The sequence below is a fragment of the Dicentrarchus labrax genome, unplaced genomic scaffold (genome assembly GCF_905237075.1).
Source record: "Dicentrarchus labrax unplaced genomic scaffold, dlabrax2021, whole genome shotgun sequence".
NCBI classification, from domain to species: Eukaryota; Metazoa; Chordata; class Actinopteri; family Moronidae; genus Dicentrarchus; species Dicentrarchus labrax.
Window position 1 is genome coordinate 19,811,804 of NW_026136724.1, and position 19,389 is coordinate 19,831,192.

Below are 19,389 nucleotides of genomic sequence, written 5' to 3' on the forward strand. Positions count from 1 at the left end.
TACTGCACTGCAGCATTATGGGTAGCTGGATGGACGACGTTATAGGCAGTTACTGATGGAGGTCTTTTTTTATATGTGTTCAAGATTATTCATCTTTTGTTGGAGCAGCTTTAACTGCACAGCTTCTTCCACATTTTTCATAAATGTTGTAAAAGTAAAGTTACATAGAAAGTGCAAGTAAAACTTAAATGTACAAAAATTCACTTAGTTTCAGCTTCTATTGTTAATTTTTGCCTATTTTCGTACATCTTTTCTTACATTTCTTACATCTGTGTAACATTTAAGAGGATCTTTTGGCAAAAATGTTGTGTTTTTGTCACTTTAAAATCAGTTTTTAAATCACTTTTATTTGCCATGTGTGAAAATCACGATACAACCAAAGCACAAAACGGCCCTTGAGAGTTTCTTTGTTATTTGTAATGCTACTTTTACAACAATGTCTGTGAAATGTGGAAGAAGCGGTGAAGTTAGCATTCAAACACACCTCAATATTGGCAACTTGTTTACTTCCGTTACCTCACTGGAGTTGTGTCTATGTGCTCGTGAAGAAAATGATTTAAGTGCTAAATGATACGTCGTAGAGGTTGTCACATAGACGTATAGTGAAATGTGTCCTCTGTATTTAAACCCATCCTGTAAGGTCTGGGAGCAGTGTGCAGTCACTGTACAGTCAACAACACTGACTGGAGAAGTTACATGCTTTGATGGAAGGGGGGAAACCGGAGCACCAGGATAAAACCCACGCAAACACAGAAAGGCCCAGCTGGGAATCAAACCCACAACCTTCTAGCTGTGAGGTGACAATCAGGGTTCCCACTCTTTGTTTTTCCAGACAGGACAGAAATGGTGGTTATCGTTTAAGGGACACTCCCTGTTGGCTGTTCCCATGACTCAGTTTTCCTCTAACATTAATTTGGACACAGCACAGGTTTTCAATTTTCCAGGACAATATGGATTATTTCCAGGATATTGGGTCCAGGTTTTCCAGGAATGCGTGGGAACCCTAGAGAGGGCTCACCACTGAGCCACAGCTTTATCTTTGTATCACCTCAATGTAAACTTGCATGCTACTTAATCAAGTCTAACAAGACAAGTATGTAAACATAATTTCTTGGAGACACAGTTGCAAGTTTTAGGATTTTTTGGCAAATACATCCATAAATTGAGCCGTTTTTTATGCTCTCATGTTAAATGTAAAACTCAAATCCATTAATGCAACATAACGACGTTAATAAAAAACAATTTGGGGCATTTTTATTGTTCCATTATCTCATTTTATTAATTTTTTTTAATTTCCATAAGCCTCTGGCAGCGATTGACTTTTAAATTCAATGACTTCTACTTTTAATACTTAATACTACATAAATGCAGAACCTTTTTACACCTTACTGACTATTTTCTCACTGGGTTACTTTAACTTCAGTAAAAGGGTTTAAGTAGTGGAATAAGTCCATCACTGGCAGCTCAGTTCATATCCGTTCCCACTCTCGCTGCTGTATTTCCTCTCTCTTTACCCTCTCTGGCTCCTCACATTTTGCCCCAAGGACTGTTGTTGACTTAGTATTGAATTACTGTAGTATTGAACTGTCCAAACAGGACCTGGGGAAATAATAGTGAATCCCAGCAGGCTGACTGGGATAATGTATAGTTAATTAAAGAACAGTATGAACTAAACTCAAAGGGGCAAGAAGTGGGATTTATTTACAGTTGGATGCCAGGAAATGGCCACATCTGTGAGTCTGATTGTGTTGTGGATCAATAGCAATGATTCACCTTGCACAGATGCTGATACTTCTGGCTCTGGAAAAACCAGCGTAATCAATGATAATGTGATCGCCTATGAATCACCTATTGATTGGCAGAAACCTGAGATTCGTGCATAATTCAGCTACGGCAAGAAAGGCGTTAGCGACAGTAAAATGTTGATTTTTCGTAATAATTCTGAGATAGTTCAGCACTGTAAAAAGATAATTTAACTTAATGGAAATTTTTAAGTAAAAACAAAACATTGATCAAGTAGCTTAAGTAATTTATTTATGTTTTTTGGTCTTTTATTGCCTTTTAACTGATAGTGACAGCTGAAAATAGACAGGAAAGGGGGGTAGAGAGAGGGGATGACACGCAGCAAAGGGCCACAGGTCGGATTCAACCAGGCGCCCATTTTAGTAAATTTTATGTGACACTGACTTAATTTTGTAGTTTATTTGTACTGTGAAAACAAAATACCTAGTAGGAAGTACTTACTATTGCTTCCAATAAAAGCAGGTCTCCTTTACAAGCCTGGTTTTGACGAATAAAACGCAGGTCTCCAATAGAGGCCTGGTCTGGACTTTATAGAAAGTATCTGGATGTATAAAACCTCTTAAAACCCACCTGCTTGAGCGAGTTTTAAGCCGTTCAGATTGCCTACACAAACATTACTGTTAGATTCTCCACAATTCAATCGCTGTAAAACGATGTTCATGTCCAAGTGTCATGATGGCGCACACAGTGAAAAAAAGTACAACTTGAAATTTACCGTAAGTTACCTGTTGTCAAATTTGTTTAACAAAACTCAGGAGAAGCAGCACAGTTAGAGCATATTTGGCTCTTTTACATCTAAATCTGTTTGTTGTGCGGTGGCCTGAAATGTAGGAACTTCTTACCAGAGGACTGTATTACGACGGGAGTTTAACCTACTCAGAATAAACTTGAGGTTATCAATAAAACAAACTGATTACCTAAACTGGTGTTAAACGGTACTACAATGGTGATTAAGAGGTTAGTTATTTAAGCATTAGCATAAAAGGGGCGTGTTCAGCAGCGCAGGAGAATTTGTAATAATAATCATCATTATTATGAGGGGTTTAAAAAAAGTTAACTGACTAATCTCGCTTGTCGTCAGAGTAAATTCATATTCGTAGGTTCTATATTTTTATCTCTTCTTTTGTTTGTGTTATGATTAAAGACGACTGCAGTAAATTAATGAGAAAAATATCTCACAAATGGCCCTGTTTAATTAACTAACAGGGATTTAAAGCGAGAAAGATTTTGTGAGCCTAAAAAAAAATAAAAAAATTACCTGGGAGGAAACGTGTACCATGTATTTAATTAAACTCTACTCCCCAAAGCAGGGAGGCTGGAGGGCTACATGTGTGAATGCAAGTCTATAGCCCCCTGGTTCTGTATATAGACCTAACTGAAGTACTTTCATATTGCGAATGACCTACAATTGCATAAAAAATTAAAAAAGGAGCTTAGCAAATGCATAGATGCACAGATAATTCATGTCTCGTGTAAAACCTGGAAGTTACACCCAACGTCAGAGAGTTACTCTGGATAACCTCGCTTTATAGTACAGGCCTCCTGGAGTAAAAATGTGTTTTATTTAAAGAGATAAACCTGTTACTGATCTTTACTGTTATTATGATCTGTGGTCAGGCCAGAACCACTGAATTACTTCACTTTTTAGTGTTTAAATCCTGTCTCACGCTTCAATTTTACCTTGTTTTGGCTTATACGTTGTATAATTTTGTGTTGCCGCACGTTCCACGTTTGAATTTATGTGAGTATTTTGGATAAGTGTGATATGTAGTGTGTTGTTTTATGACAAAATGAAAACCAAACCAAGTGGAAAAACATGCATTTCCAAAATAAAAGCCCCAGAAAACGAAAGCGTGTTTGTGATTACATGCCTGTATCTCACATGTGTGCCAGTATCTGAGCTCTTATCAGTGACCACGCCAGCCCCCGGGGTTATGCATCATTATTATGCGAGTTAGACAGGTTTCATAATCACAGCGTTAATAAATCTATAACTCCTGACAGCCCCGACCATTACCCACCATTGTTTAACCACAACACATTATGTAATGGTCTGCATCAGCAGCTGGCTCTGCATGCACAACTACTAGACATGAAAAACACAGTCGGCCTCTGTGACTTTTGAAATCTCTCCCTCCACTCGTGCTCCTTGCATATAGATTGAACATTAAGATACTAAGTTGTGGCCTTGTAAGGCAGCGAGGGGAAGAATTTAATAGCGTGCTTTAGCTCCGGGTGTCAAGAGGACGGTGGGAAGATGGATTTCTGCCACAGCGGAGAATACGAGGTTGTTCCCACCGAGCAAAGTGCAGCAACCGTTTAAAGAAAAGGTGTTACTACATGTTGTTAGTATACAAGAAACCCATGTTTTACTCTTATTCTTAAAGCAAAAAATTAATAGAAAAATAAGCTTCAATTTGTCAGACTGTTTCTTCCTGTTTACTTCCTGAATTCGTTGCCGGGGCAACCAGTAGAATTACACAAAAAATTTTTTTTTGATTGAACAAACAAGATATAAAAACATGTCAGTTAATGAACTTTGGAGGCTAGCTGTTTCCACCCGTTTCCTGTCTTTATGCTAAGCTACGCTAACTGGCTGCATACTCATATTCAAGAGCATAAGAGTGGTATTGATCTTCTGATCTTTAACTTTTCACCAGAGAGTTAATAAGCAGGGTCCCACATAGAAGCAGGTCTCCTTTAGAAGCCTGGTTTTGACAAATAAACACAGGTCTCCAATAAAGGCCTGGTCTGGAGCACAAGAGTGGTATCAATCTTATAATCTTCTGACTTTTCACCAGAAAGTTAATAAAGTTATTTCCAAAAGAAGTGAAATTTGCCATCTCAAGATCATTATTCAGTTATTTGGTTATCTGGAAAAAACAAGCTTTGTTGTCCCGACATAACGAGATAAACAACCAGTTATAACTCGAAAAAGAAAAGGTTGTTTCCTCTCATTACTCATAATGTGTGAGTGTCATGACAGCATGTATAGATGGCCTTTCACTAGCAAGGACGACACCCTCAACAAGCTATTTATTTACATTTATTAATGAGGAAAGGAGAGTTTAAAGGAGGGTACTTATGGGTCTGGTTCTGGTCCTGAACCTCCACTAATAGCTTTATATTATAGATGAAGCATTGGTTCAATATGATAGACAAAGCATGGAGGAATGACATTCAGCATGCCAGTTAATAATAAAGAGATCTCTGAACTAATTTAATAAATATAAATCTTATTCTGACATATTTTGTTGGTAAAACCAGGAAACAAATGATCTTAACTATTAACTTTTAAGTTCATTTATGAATCCTAACCGACAGTCGTGGCAGCGATCGTAAAGGTTGATAATAAATTAAATCCAAAAATGGCACTTTAGTTTTCTTAAGCGAATGATATAAATTAGCTCGAGCTTGCAAATTTCGAGGCGAGGGGTATTCAGTTGGTTGCAATCTCACCGCTGGCTGCAACCAAATCCTACAAACTCAATTTTCAAGCCAAAAACTAACTAGTGGTGTTAATTTTTGCCTGTTGAGGTGAATGTAAACTAAATATTTGGTTGGAGGTGCTAGTTCATTGCTAGCTGCCACTAAACGATAACCACGGGGTCCTTTAACCCTCAGGAAATACAGGATTACGATCTATGGACATATAGGAGGAAAGGTGAGGTGAATCATAACTGAGTAATCTAATCATCATCAAAATATAATTTACATTTGCGGAGGATTTAATTATCTCTGATTCCACCCACTCTCCAACGGAGGGTAATGAGCTGACAACCCTCGTCTGATATCAGGCAATTAACATCCAGACATCTGCTTATATAATCAAGAAAAAAAGACAACTCAGAACCTGAGAATCACCACATTTTTAAGTTTTCTTCAGTGTCAAACAAAACCAGTGAGAGTCGCCTCTGCACTGCAAGGACACCCTGCAAACGGGAGCTGCTAATGGCTACTTTGCTGTACTTTTAATGGCGCCAATTTGCCAAATAGAGGCTAAAAGGAACAGAAGAAACTGAAATTATAACCCTCTTCTTCCTCTCCTCATATATGTGTTGGTGTCAGCATGTTTCCATGTATTCACCTCCATTCTCACACAGAAGTCAAATTTCACACCAAGCTGATAAAAGAAAAGTAGGACGAGCAGCTCTTCAGGTTTTAATGGTTATAAAAGGAATTAATTAAGTCAAATGACAAAAGATAATAAACTAAAATATACTAAATGAAGAGGAGTTCAGGAGGTTGTTGTGAAACCTTTCTGATACCTTTTTTCCCCCACTTTCTCTGCAGCAGAGCAGCAGTTTAGTTTCTCACTCAATGCTGAGAAAACAAGCGCCGTCTCCGAGGTTATCAGGTCATCTCCACGTAAACACCATTAAAATGCCACACACACACACACACACACACACAGGATATCACGGTCAGAACAAGTGGAAGGCTGAATCAACATTCAGGTGAGGGAGTCAGTCGGCGTTAATGAGATGATAATGAGATGTGTTCCAGAAATGTTGCAGTTAAGTGCGGAAATTATTAGGCAATTACTTGAGCTACAGTAATATTCATGTTGATTTAACATGTCACATGTAGCAATATTTACGAGGAAAATAAGCAAAATAAAGTTATATAGCTCAAATACATGTCTTTTCTTTCCATTTTTAGCACATTATTTTGAAAATTAATCAAAATTAAAGTGATAAATTTGATTACTATTACAAATGTAATATCTTTGGGGGCTTTTTTGGACTGTTGGACAAAAACAAGAGTTTTCTGACGTTAGAAATGATGATCTTGTTGTTGCAGTCGTTACAGGAAGTGATGGAAAGACGAAGAAATAGTTTATAAAGCTCATTATTTTAGAAAATGTGCTGGTTGGGAATGAATATGACCCGCAGGTTGTTTCACCAAACTGGGGAAAACACAAGAACATTTAAAACACTAAATAATTAATAAAATATATAACTTTGTCCGTTTTTCAATTTGCCTGCTTCTCATTTAGCATTTTAATTTTGGGCAAAATTATCTTCCATAATTCTTCACAGATAGATAAAAAACAATTAAAAAAGACTCTGTCCCTGCAGGCTTCCACTTTATCTGGAGTGTTAAATGGGTGGGCAGGAAGAGAGAGAGAGAGAGAGAGAGAGAGAGAGAGAGAGAGAGAGAGAGAGAGACCGACGACGACACGACAGTGTGTGTGTGTGTGTGTGTCTCATGGGCAGGAGCCTTTATAAGGGGCTGGATCTGCAGCATTGAGGTCTTCAAACCAGGAGTTTCTGTGCGCAACAGGTGGGAACAATAATTCTTTCTTTTGTTTCTGAGCGGTGCATCCAACGTGTGATCAACCCCCCGGTGCATGTTGGAGTAATTTTGTTGGAGCAGCCACAGTCTCCCGGTGGTGACGGTATAACGCACAGCCACCCTCCCGTGCGCCCGGAGGAGAAGTGGCCACCATGCTGTTCCCCTCGGAGAGCTCCGACAACAGCACGGGCAGAAACTGCAGCGAGTTCAGCTTTACGCAGCAGCTGGAGACCGCCGCCGCCGCCGGGAACCTCAGCGGGAAGAGGAACGACACCGACCCGTTCGGACGGAACGAGGAGGTGGCCAAGATCGAGATCACCGTCCTGAGCCTCGCGTTTCTCGCGGCGGTGGTCGGGAACGTGAGCGTGCTGCTCGCCATGTACAAAACCCGGCGGAAACCGTCGCGCATGCACCTGTTCATGAAGCACCTGAGCCTGGCGGACCTGGTGGTCGCCTTCTTCCAGGTGCTGCCGCAGCTCTGCTGGGAGATCACCTTCCGCTTCTACGGGCCGGACTTTCTGTGCCGCATCGTGAAGCACCTGCAGGTGCTGGGCATGTACGCCTCCACCTACATGATGGTGATGATGACCCTGGACCGGTACATCGCCATCTGCCACCCGCTGCAGACGCTCCATCAGCCGACGCAGCGTGCGCACATCATGATCGGCTCCACCTGGGCGTGCAGCCTGGTCCTCAGCACCCCGCAGTACTTCATCTTCTCCCTGAGCGAGGTGCACCCCGGCTCGGCCGTCTACGACTGCTGGGGACACTTCGTGGAGCCGTGGGGGCTGCGCGCGTACATCACCTGGATCACCGCCGGGATCTTCCTGGTGCCCGTGGCCGTGCTCGTGTTCTGCTACGGATTAATCAGCCACACGATCTGGAAGAACCTCAAGTATAAGACCAGGAGGAAGAGCGTGGGCGCCGTGGCCGAGGCCACCAAGAACGGGATCCTGGGCAGGAACTCGGTCAGCAGCGTCAGCACCATCTCCCGCGCCAAATTACGCACGGTGAAGATGACTTTCGTGATCGTGGTGGCGTACGTGGTGTGCTGGGCGCCTTTCTTCACCGTGCAGATGTGGTCGGTGTGGGACGAGACCTTCTCCTGGGACGGTGAGTCCACCTGCTCAGAGGAGCTTTAACATCTCCAATGGTGTTTGTTTCTGGCTTGTGGCTCCACTCTTCAGGGTAAAACCTTTCACTTTATGCACCAAAATTGTGTTCCAGCCACAAAAAAACTTTATTCAACATATTAAAATACATATAACTTAATTACAAAATATATGTATATTGCCTTTGGCAGTTTATCAGAGCGAAATTTGATTAATTTCTAGCAGCCTGAGGGGGAATAATTCACCTATTTAAAAAAAAAAAAAAAAAAATGACATTTTTTTAAAATCATTTTGGAAGGTAATTAAGATTATTTGACCCAAGCAGGTGATTAAGTGTTGTGCCAATTTATAAATGTAACATTTACATATGCCAGAATAATCAAGGGTTTATGTCCTTAAAGCAATATACTGTTTTTAAAAACTATTAGTTGTATAAAAGGAACTAAAATAAGTTATATAAGATGTTAATTATGACAGAATCTTGTATAATGAACCCAATTATTTATAGAAAATGTCACCAAATTACAATAGGTGCATTTATTAAGTATTTAATTAATTATTCCGAGTCAGAATTGTACAGTTTACTGTATTCATGCAGAGATTTTCAAAGTAAAAGCAGATAGAAATATTGTACCATGATATGAATGTCCCCTGAGGACTATGCTTTGAGCTAAATGCTAATGTTTAGCTAAGGGGATATTGTGTACCATGTCCACAATCTTAAGTTTAGTGTGTTGGCATGCTAGTAGTTACTAATTAGGATCATTAGCATTATTATTTGGTCATAAAAAGTGTAAATATTGACCTGATGATGGCGCTAGATGAAGAGTCAGAAGATCAGTTCTTGAAATCCATCCTCAGGGGAACGTGAATGTCTGAGGCAAATTTCATGGCAATAAATCCAATAAATGTTGAGATATTTAATTCAAACCCCGACGTGGCACTACAGAAAAAGACTAAAATTAACTTGGATTCATCCTCAGGGGATCACAAAATTTGAAGTAATACTTATGAGATATTTCAGTCTGGACCCAAAAAGTTAAAAACCATCAAGAACTAAGTCAAATAGATGTTCCACCAATGCTGGTTGCATTTGTATCAGAAACAATGGAGGCATATGGGAGCCATCGCTTGCTGTCTGGTAGCTGCTGGTTATAAAAGGAGTTGAGTCAGTGCTGCACCGAAGCAAAAATATTTCCACATTTTTTTCATGCCATTAATGAAAAAGCAGCTGTATTTGTGTAGAACATCAACCTGCCAATATTTTAGTAGGAAAAACAACCACATGAATGTCTCACTACACTGACTGCCATGTCTGAGGTTTTTAGCCTGAGACAGAAGCCAAAAAAAAAAAAAAAAATCTGTATTTTTAATTTATCTTCGAAAACTATTTTTGCCACGTGTGGAATATTTACAACTTTCTTAACTATCTATTATATGTAAAATGTTTAAGTCCCACGAAAAAAGTGTAAAGTATGTCTTTAAATGTGGCCAAAACTTCAAAGCATAGATCGTCTGAGTCGTAGCTTGGATAAAAGCCAAAGAAAATCTGCATCTTTAATTTATGTTTGAAACAATTTCATCACATTTTAAACAAAACCAATTAAAAAAAGCAAATAAAAATGTGTAAGACACTGAAAAAGTGTAAAATATGTCAGTTTGACACTTTAAATGTGGCCAAAACTTCAAAGAAAAGATCGTCTGAGTGGATAAAAGCCCCCCAAAAATGTTCATCATATTTTAAACTATCGATTAAAAACACATAAAAATCCATAAATTGCACTGAAAGTGTAAAATATGTCAGTTGCATGTGGCCAAACTTGCCCCAAAAGGATATATTATATAGATATATTTGGCATTTCATTGAAACTCATGTGCAGTTAGTGTAGTTTTACATCATTGGGGTTGAGGATATGAGTCAGTTTGCAGCCTGAGTCATCCTGAAGGAGCTGCTCACCCAGCTGAAGAATTTCATTGGTTTCCGAAGAGTTTTCCTGCCAGATAGTTTTTTTTTTTTTTTAAGAGGAACATCGAGTTCTCAGTCGTCTTCTGGCATAAAAGAAGTCAGAAACTTCTTAACAGCAGCAATCCAACAATAATTGGTCAGAATACAAAGAAAGCACTCCTGTCTGTGTGCAGTGAAATTAAAATTGAACCGGTTTCTCAGGGCAGATTCACCTCGACCTTTAACTGTTGCATGAAAAACTGAACAGAAACTAAATTATAGATCCAAAGTGGGCAGTTTTTAGCCCCGAAATGCTCGATAATGAAGCTGAAAATGTTTTTATTGAATTCCAGACCTTTAAAATCACCGCCCACGTCTCCATTTCGTCGCTTTGTAGGCAGGATCAATGCGGCAGGATTAAAGTGACTCGTCCACATGAAACGTGGGGGCTGGAAAAGCTTGGTGACAGCGCTAGTCTGTGAACCACTAGCAGGCAAGCTACCCATTAGCTTAGTCACCCTAAATCACCGCCCACATCTCTCCTTTATATTTAAATGGGATTTATGGTGTCGTGCTCATTGATGGATGTTTGGAAAACCATCCCGAGGACAATCTGAGCTTTGTAGGCAGGATTAATGAGACAGTCACACAACAAAGTGATGTGAAACACGTGGGAGGAGGAAGCTTCGTGACAGCGCTAATTAACTGCTAGCTGGCAAGCTAACCGTTACTCAATAGGTTTCTGGAGCTTCTGCCTGTTTTCAGGTGATTTTATGCTAATGAAAACACACCAATGTGTATTATATAATTGTGTGAGCAGATCAGTGTTGGGTTATTTTAAAGAAAACGTAGCGTGATAAAACAGAAACGTAATCAAGGTATCACAGAACTAAAGTAGTGTAACTTGATTACTTTAACATCAAATGTGCAATTAAAAACCAAAAAATAAATATTTAGTATTTATGTTTGTGTATTTGATAATCAATGTTAGCTTTGAAAATAAAATGGAAATCAAGATTATTAACATCAAATATGTCTTTTGCTCAGTTTATTTTTAAAGAAAACTGCAAATAATCCCAATTTTTACTAAACATATCTTTTTTCATGTAACAGTTGCCTTGTTTTTGTATCCAGATTACAACATTTCAAAACTACTGCATCTTCAGAGTCAAAATAGACAAAGACGTGAGGCAAAACATCATATATAATCAACCTAGAGTGGCTGCATGATTTTCAATGGAAGTATAAGTACGAACATTAAAGATATGAAAGAACAAAACTCATCCTGGGGAATAGAAAATGATTTTCACCTCCTCTAGAGAGCGGCGATATCATCAACTCCCCGCCGAGTGCACAGCCTCAATCATTGTGCTCCTTTGTTCAGAGAAAGTTTTCAGGTCCTTGAACCAAGAAATTGAGCTGCATTTTGCTGTGCAGAAAACAAGTTTCTACCCGTGTTTCTTATACGGGGTGTCAGAAAATATAGAAAGTTGTTACATTTTGTTTCGTGATCGATTCTTAAAAACACTTAATTGATTTTTGTGTTTAAAGCCCAGAAAGATAGAACTGTAAACGTAAACCAAGGGCTATGATGTAGGATGTTAAAAGGACAAATACAAGTGCAAATCTCACAGTTCTGGTCTTATTTAAAAATCACAATCTTTTATATATTTTATTTACCAGAGAAAATGCACATTAATCAACGTGTTTACACCTAAATGTAAATATGCCACAGTTAGCTAATATGCCAACTTTAATCTGTAGTCCCTAGTCGCCTTGCTGTTATACTATCACAATAATAATTCATATATAATGTTGACTGATTATTGCCAATTCACAGCCCTAATTTTTTAGCAAATGTATACCAGACAGAAATGTGAATTATTTGTCATTTGTTCCTTTTCTATTTAACTTAAAAAAGGTCCAGTGTTAAACATTTCAGGATCTATTGGCAGAAATATAATATATTCATAATTATGTTTTCATTAGTGTATAATCACCTGAAAATAAAACTAGTTGTGTTTTCGTTAACTTAAAATTAGGTGTTTTGTGGAGATGCTTTGTTGGAGCGCTTTCTCATTCCCAGGTCGTCAAATACTGATGCGAGTGGTTTTCAGTTGGCTGTAATCTGCAACTTAACCGCTAGATACCACCAAATCCTACACACTGGACTTTCAAATTTGACCAAGTTTTATTTCCTCTCTCACAATACACAGTGTTTTGTGAAACCAGTGTCCAGATTGACAGATGAATCTTTTGATATTATTCGTTGAAATCACGTAAGCAGGCGTCATGTTTTGTTTCACAAGAAGACAAAATTACTAAATTTCGACATGAAAATACAAAGAAATTGATTTTTTTTGTACTTTTTTTGGCATAAATTGTCAAATATGGGAACAATATAACTGAAGATGTGATCTTGAAAGGGTTAATATGAAAGTTTTCATTTCACCTAGACTTTGACCCAACTGTCCCAAGGTTGTGGTTTAGCTAACTGTCAATTGGCAACATAAATGTCAAACTATCCTGTAATAAAACCAGTTGTTAGCTGCAGACCTGTGCAGTGTTTAGAAAAGGAAAGCAGAGGCTCAAACTGGGTCTGGAGGCGAGAATAAACACTCAAACAGGCAAGTCAGTGAGTCAGACCTACAGTACGAGTCCCTCGAGAGAAAAAGTAAACAACCTCAGTTTAGCCGTTGACATCCCCCTAGCGTGCCTCATAAATCTGTATCTTTTTCTGTTTCCACCACCCTCCGTAGACTCCGAGAACGCCACCGTGACGCTCTCCGCCCTGCTGGCGAGCCTCAACAGCTGCTGCAACCCCTGGATCTACATGATCTTCAGCGGCCACCTCCTCTCCGACTTCGCCGGCAGCCTGCCGTGCTGCCGCCCGCTAAGGAGGAAGTTCGTCCACCAGGATTCGGACAGCAGCATCCGCCGGACCACGCTGCTCTCCCGCCTGCAGGGTCCACGTCTTTCGGAACCGTTTAGGGACATCAACCCTGTCCCGAAAAGCTTTCCGCAGTACCCACCTGCATCCTGACCATTGGAAAGCACCAAACTGGTCTTAATCTGCCGGTAGCAGTGAAAGAGGAAAGGTATGATCTCATCCGAGGGTGCGGTCACACCTCGTAGATTGTTTTCTTTGGTCCGAGTCAGAGTGGAAAAGTTTACTCCACAGCAACTTTTACTGTTGGTTTGTTTAGGTTCACACAGTGCAGAGTTGGAGGTTTTTTGAGGGGTAGTTGACAGTCAAAACAAATCAACTCCTGCCGGATCGGTGCCAAAGTTTTTAAAACTTTGCTATCCAAAATGTGTCATTGTCTCAGGCTGTTTTATTTATTTATTTTTACATCGTTTCTAAGTGGAACATTTTACATTTGTCGTACCAGTTTTCAGCAAATACATGAACACACAACAGTGATAATAGCACAAGAACATATAAATAAAAATGGTGGTAACAAATAAGAGATCATTTAGGTAAGATTGATATTCTCAGTCATAATTATGATAGAAAACCCAGAAACTAGAGTGAGAGAAGTTACTTTTTGTCTTTAAAACACTAAAATGACGTAACAGGACTGAGTGGGGACACAACTAAAATGTATATTTTAACGAACATATATGAATTTATGAAAGTATTTTATATCTAAATTAGACATAAAAGTCACAATACTACAAAAAAATAAGGTTACAGTCATTATATTTCAAGTTGAAGGCTTTTTAGTTAAAGGTTTTACATGATTCATCTTTAAATTGCAGTTAGAACAAAGTGCAAGAAACTTCTCCTTAATATAATGTATTATTAGAGCGTTTTCATGCATATTTATGTAACGTAACATATTGAAAAGGCACCGATTCGGTGAAGTGGTCTACTGTAATTTAACCGCTAGCGTCGTGAGCGTCTGTCCACACTGAGGAGCAAACTACTGGCTTTCATACGTTAGCATACACGTCTTTTACACCCATATAGACCGTTGTGGGGTTTATTTCCTGTTGCACATTATGACTGTGGATGTTTATTATGATGTTTGTGCACCTGGAAATGTTAAGTGTTATGTTAGAAATGTGAATGTATGGGGGAGAAAGTGGCCAGACGCCAACTTGTATATATTGGACAATTAGCATAATTAGCATTAATAAGCATAATCACCTGTACACAAAATGTTTTAGCAACTGCTTATAGCCTGATTTGGAGGTTTATTCAGGCATTTCAAGTAGAAAATGGCCATTTGGACTGATTTTTATTAATTTTGAGTGGATTTGTGGAAGTTATTTACATGTTTAATACATAAACTCAGCGGCAAAAGACACAAATCAATGACAAAATGAATTATTACGTCTAAACATTGAGCTTTCCTGATTCCAAAAAAGTTCCAACTAATTAAAGATATAAATAAAGTCAGAATTTGACCTTTTAACCCAATTTCTGGGGACCCATACTGTACATTTCTAATATAAAACTTTTCCGGGTTGACGTTGCCGGTGCTACAAAGCTAACGGAAACTTCAAATACTCTCCCTCGCTTCTTGTCCGTTGTGTATTTTAATGCGTGATGTGCGACAGTCTTGATGTTGTAAAGGCGTGCAATGATGCCAGAAGTTTTCAGACAGATTCTTGTTCAATATTTAATGTTACATGTCAGACTATGTAAATATATCTCTTTAAATTTGCAGCATTAAAATACGCACATGCACGTAAATGTATCACAGCGAAGTCACTACGTTTAAGAAAAAAGGTACTAAAGACTATTTTTGTGCCAGTTATTTTCTTTTTGAAGCAAAGTTTGCAAGTTTACATCCAAAACCACAAAGAATTTCAGTTTACTGTCGTATAAGATAAAGAAAATGAGTGAATATTTACTTTTAGGAGCTGGAAGAAGGGAATTTTGGGTAATTTCCATTAAAAAAAACAACTTAATTTAGCACAATCTCTTCTGTATCTGCAGCACCGTGTTATTTTTCCATCTGTAACTTGAATGTTTTGAGCTGTAATTATTTTTAGTCACATTTAATTAATTAAAGCTAATGTGAGCTCATTCAAGTGTATATAGCTATATTATTATCACTCACTTTGGCTGTTAAATGGAAGACTGATAAAGATAAATGTTCGATATTAATGGTAATTAAAACTGCACTTTTAATATAATCCTGTGAATACACATTAAGAGACTCATTCACACGTATGTGTTGTTGTAAAAGTTGTTTTATAAATGTAATGTATTCTGTTATCTATATTTGCTGTAAAGAAAGATAAATGTATTGTATCCTCACAATGTCGTGTGACTGTTGTTTGCATCAACACATTTTATGTAACAAGAGACGTTAATTTGTCCTATTTCTCGTAGCAGCAATTTTGGATTACATGTAACATAAGTGAGTTACGTAATCAAGATACCAAAAATAGGTAATTAATCCATTACAGCTACAGAAACAGATTACAGTAACATTTAGTAAAAACTTTACTTTTCTATGTATTTTTTTTATGTTTCTGATATCCAATTAACCTGCCAAAGACTGCAGATGGAAATTATCTTATATGGCCAAATCTGCCACATTTACATAGTGGACTTGTAGTGTCCTTGTGTTATAATTAATGCGCATTATCCCTTTTTTAATACAGAAACTTTAAAAATAGACTGAGCACAAGACCCTAATCTTAAAATGTTTTGCGATTTTCTTAAAGTTTTCATTGTTCTGTCGTCTTATAGACACTAATTGACATTTTATCTCTCCTTCATATTTACATATTTTGGTGTCAAGGTAATCCAAAAGTAAAGTACTTAAATTACTTTAATTTAGCGATACTTGGATTAGGTTACTGACTACATTTTTTAACATGTAATAGGTAATCGTATCGGATTACGTTGTTAAAGTCCAAACCCCAGACATGAAATTGTAGGGTAACCACAGGTGTTAGCTACCAATGGGCTCCGTCCCATTTAGTGTATCACCAATATGAAGAACAGAACCTTAATTAGCATCATTAACACCCGTCAGGAGGGCTAAACAGTCCACTAAAATATGCTTCTGAAGCGATTTTAAGTGATAAATGGTCAACGCAGTAACAGAATCTGGATCCATATCTGATCAGCATAGTTTGACAGTTTGATCTGAGTTTGGTGCGTTGAGCTGGACGGACTCACTGAGAATGAGCTGTCAATCACAAGGTAGCCCCGCCCTAAAGCATACCCTCCTTGATGGTCTATTTTACTCTAAATGGGACCATCAGTTACTAGATGAACATCATGGTGTATGAAAGGAGACTGAAACTAAAGATTGAGACCATAAACTCCTCAGGAAACTGTTTACTTCAATAAAGCTCATAAATCAAGAGAGAAGTTGGCTCATTTCTCCATAAGACTCAATGCAATCGGCGCTTTATTGCAGCCAATGAAGCTGCCCCCTGCTGGACTTTACATAGACTGCAGGTTTAAGACACCTCCACGTTAAACCCAAAGATTTTCAGTGTCCCCAACTGGCCACTCATAAAAAAAAAGTCATATAGTCAATTTATTTTTTTACTTACAATAAAAAAGAGAAGCAGGTGAGGAGGATGCAGAGATTGTGTCGCTCTTTGATTTCTCCGTCTCCGACCGAGGAGCTGCCAGGCTTCAACTGTCTGGCCATGATTTGTCTGAAATGAAAAAAAGGGGAAATAAATAAAAGCTGTCAGTGCAGCAATCACACCTTTTATCCATATGCTGGGTTTTGATTGAGTTCTTTTACAAGGAGAGAGCCTGGAGGCTGAATAGAATCTGAACTTGAGTGGTGGTGATGTTCGGGGGGGGTAAAAAGCTACAATTTCCTCCTTGAACTACCTCGATTCGTTTATGAAAAGTGCCTCGGAGATGAGGGTTCAGCAAGTTCCCTGTGGCCTTGTTTAACCCTCTCACACCAGGACCCCTATCACAATCACAACCACCCTCCTTCCAACGTGTGTTTTGTCTTGATTTTTCTGTCTGGCTCACATCTACATGGAGGACTGAGACCTCGAGGGAGATCCAGACTGACTCAGGTAACTCAGGAGTTGAGGTGAAACAGCTGACAAACAGAAAGAAAACGACACCTCGAGCACAGTAATGTAATAATTCAAACCAGAGACCCCCCGCCATCTCCCAAAACTTGAAACAAGCCAGACGGTGAAGCCCCTCCACAGTTACCAAACTTCCAGGTTCAAAGCGAAAACACAGCCACGCTGAGAGGCTGCAGTTCTGTGTACGAACAGATAGATAAACAGTAAATGACATATGCATGCATTAAAGTTTAGGTAAAAGTCGACTGTAAATTGTAACAACATATCTTATTAAAAGAAGTGAGTTAACTTACTTTAACCCTTTTTTTGAGTAATTTATTTCCATTAATTAAACTAAAGAATTTAAGTAATAACCAATTATTTTAAGTTATGGTGATTTAATTCCAGTTTATTAATTGATTCATTTTCTTTCATTTGACTTATTACACAAAATGTGAGCCCCAAAATTAATTGGCTACCATTTTGATGATAATCTCTGTTAACATTTTAAATGACTGTAATTATATAGTTTTAAGTACAATTAACTTAATTAACCTTAATAAATGAGTTACTTGAACTCAAATAAAAAAAAATTCCTGCTTAAAGTTAATAAATTTAAGTTGATCTGTTTCCTCAAACTGTTTGAGTTAAACAAACTCATCAGGTTTTTACAGTGTAGCAGAAGTTATGGACTCTAGAGGTAATACTGTCTGAATATCTGCCTATTAGCGCCTCTAAAAACCCTCAAATTAACACGTTATATGGGTGTTATGGGCCGGGTTACGACTTGGCTGGGACCATTAACTTCCTGGAGTCTCTGCTGGTTGTTGGGTCTGAGGACGCTGGAGTTCGGGGCGTTGAGAGAAATATAATGTATAAAAAGGTTAAAGAGGGAAACCTCGGCTTATATTAATACTATGAAACTACTTCGGTTTATGCCACCAATTTTTAAAAAAGTAGTAAATAAAAAACAGGAAAAGTTAATTCCCCATAACTCTAATTTAAAATTTTATTAGAAGTTATCATAACTCAAAAAGGTGAGTTGATGAACGTTACATAAGAATCTAATATTAATAATTATCATACATACTTAGAGCATTATAAAAACTAAGACTTTATCTTAAATTAAGCACTAGAAGCATTTTTTATGACAACAGCTGCTTCATTTCCAACACTGGACCAAGATGACTTTCTCTCAAACTGAGAAGTTGTGCAAGTGGTCTAATAACTCTTAAAATAATGAAAATAATCTGGTTCCTCTGCTGGGATATTATGCAAACCGTTGCTTTTACAATCAAGACAAAGTTATATTTTCTTAATGCAAAAAACATGCAAAGAATGGAAAACATACTTCACAAGTTTCAATTTCTTTTTTGGACAGAAATACGACTAATTTCCAAGAAACAAGACTCTTTTTTTGCTGTGTTTTCTGTCTGTAAAAAGGTTGTTTATCAAAGTCAACAACACTGAGCTGATGGAAGAGGGAGAGATGTGACCCATGAGCAAGTTAACATACTGTTACCTCTGAAGAACTTCACTGATAAACCTCCGAATAATACAGAGAAAGATTAAAACTTTACTTAAAGTTTTAATGTCACGTCTACATTTCTGTCCTTTATTCATACTCTCTTGCCCAAGATTTACTGAATCTTTTGTCTCTCCTTAAAACTCGTCTTCACAGGCAAACTATTTTTATAGATCTCCTTCCTTCCCTGACTGTTTTTGTTTCGTTTCAATTTGTGCATCGTTTGTTCTTTTATATATTTCAACAAAAGAATCCAGAATCAGGAAAAATGAAATAGGCAAAAATAGGAAACACAAACAGACCAAAGACGTGTTTGATTTTGATATTTAATGACTTCTTTGTGTGTTGCAGATACATGTGGACAAATCAATATGAGAAACAGGAAGTATAATGTTGCCATGGATACAGCGAGTTGGACTAAGAAAATTAAGTGTGCCGAATTTACCATTAACAGTTAAATGTTGCTGTGTACCATTATAAGTACAGACAACTGTCACTGAATTACTTTGATAGTAAAGAAATGTTAAAACGGGAACATTTTAAGGCAAGTTCTGAAGCGTTCCTGTTACATTGTGCTGCAAATACTTGTATACTTATATGTTCAAGCTCATATTCACTCATTAAATCACGTACCGCCATCGTCCCGGGTGTATATACTGCACACAAGACAAAGAACTTCCTGATAATACAAA

The 19,389-nt window shown here is 38.0% G+C and overlaps 1 protein-coding gene across 1 annotated transcript; it reads left to right on the forward strand.

The window, feature by feature from the left end:
* Positions 1 to 7,043: 7,043 nt before the first annotated feature.
* On the forward strand, positions 7,044 to 15,433 carry LOC127358590 (arg8-vasotocin receptor-like). Its single transcript, XM_051391774.1, has 2 exons — positions 7,044 to 8,214; positions 12,918 to 15,433. Exons 1-2 carry the CDS (start codon positions 7,254 to 7,256, stop codon positions 13,199 to 13,201), a joined length of 1,245 nt encoding a protein of 414 aa, XP_051247734.1. The 5' UTR covers positions 7,044 to 7,253; the 3' UTR covers positions 13,202 to 15,433.
* Positions 15,434 to 19,389: the final 3,956 nt, after the last annotated feature.

What these genes read in the sequence shown, in the direction of transcription:
- LOC127358590 (XM_051391774.1), top strand. Translation starts at nt 7,254, where the DNA reads ATGCTGTTCCCCTCGGAGAGCTCCGACAACAGCACGGGCAGAAACTGC. An exon ending in CGAGACCTTCTCCTGGGACG is followed by an intron (nt 8,215 to 12,917) that starts GTGAGTCCACCT and finishes CACCCTCCGTAG; the next exon opens with ACTCCGAGAACGCCACCGTG.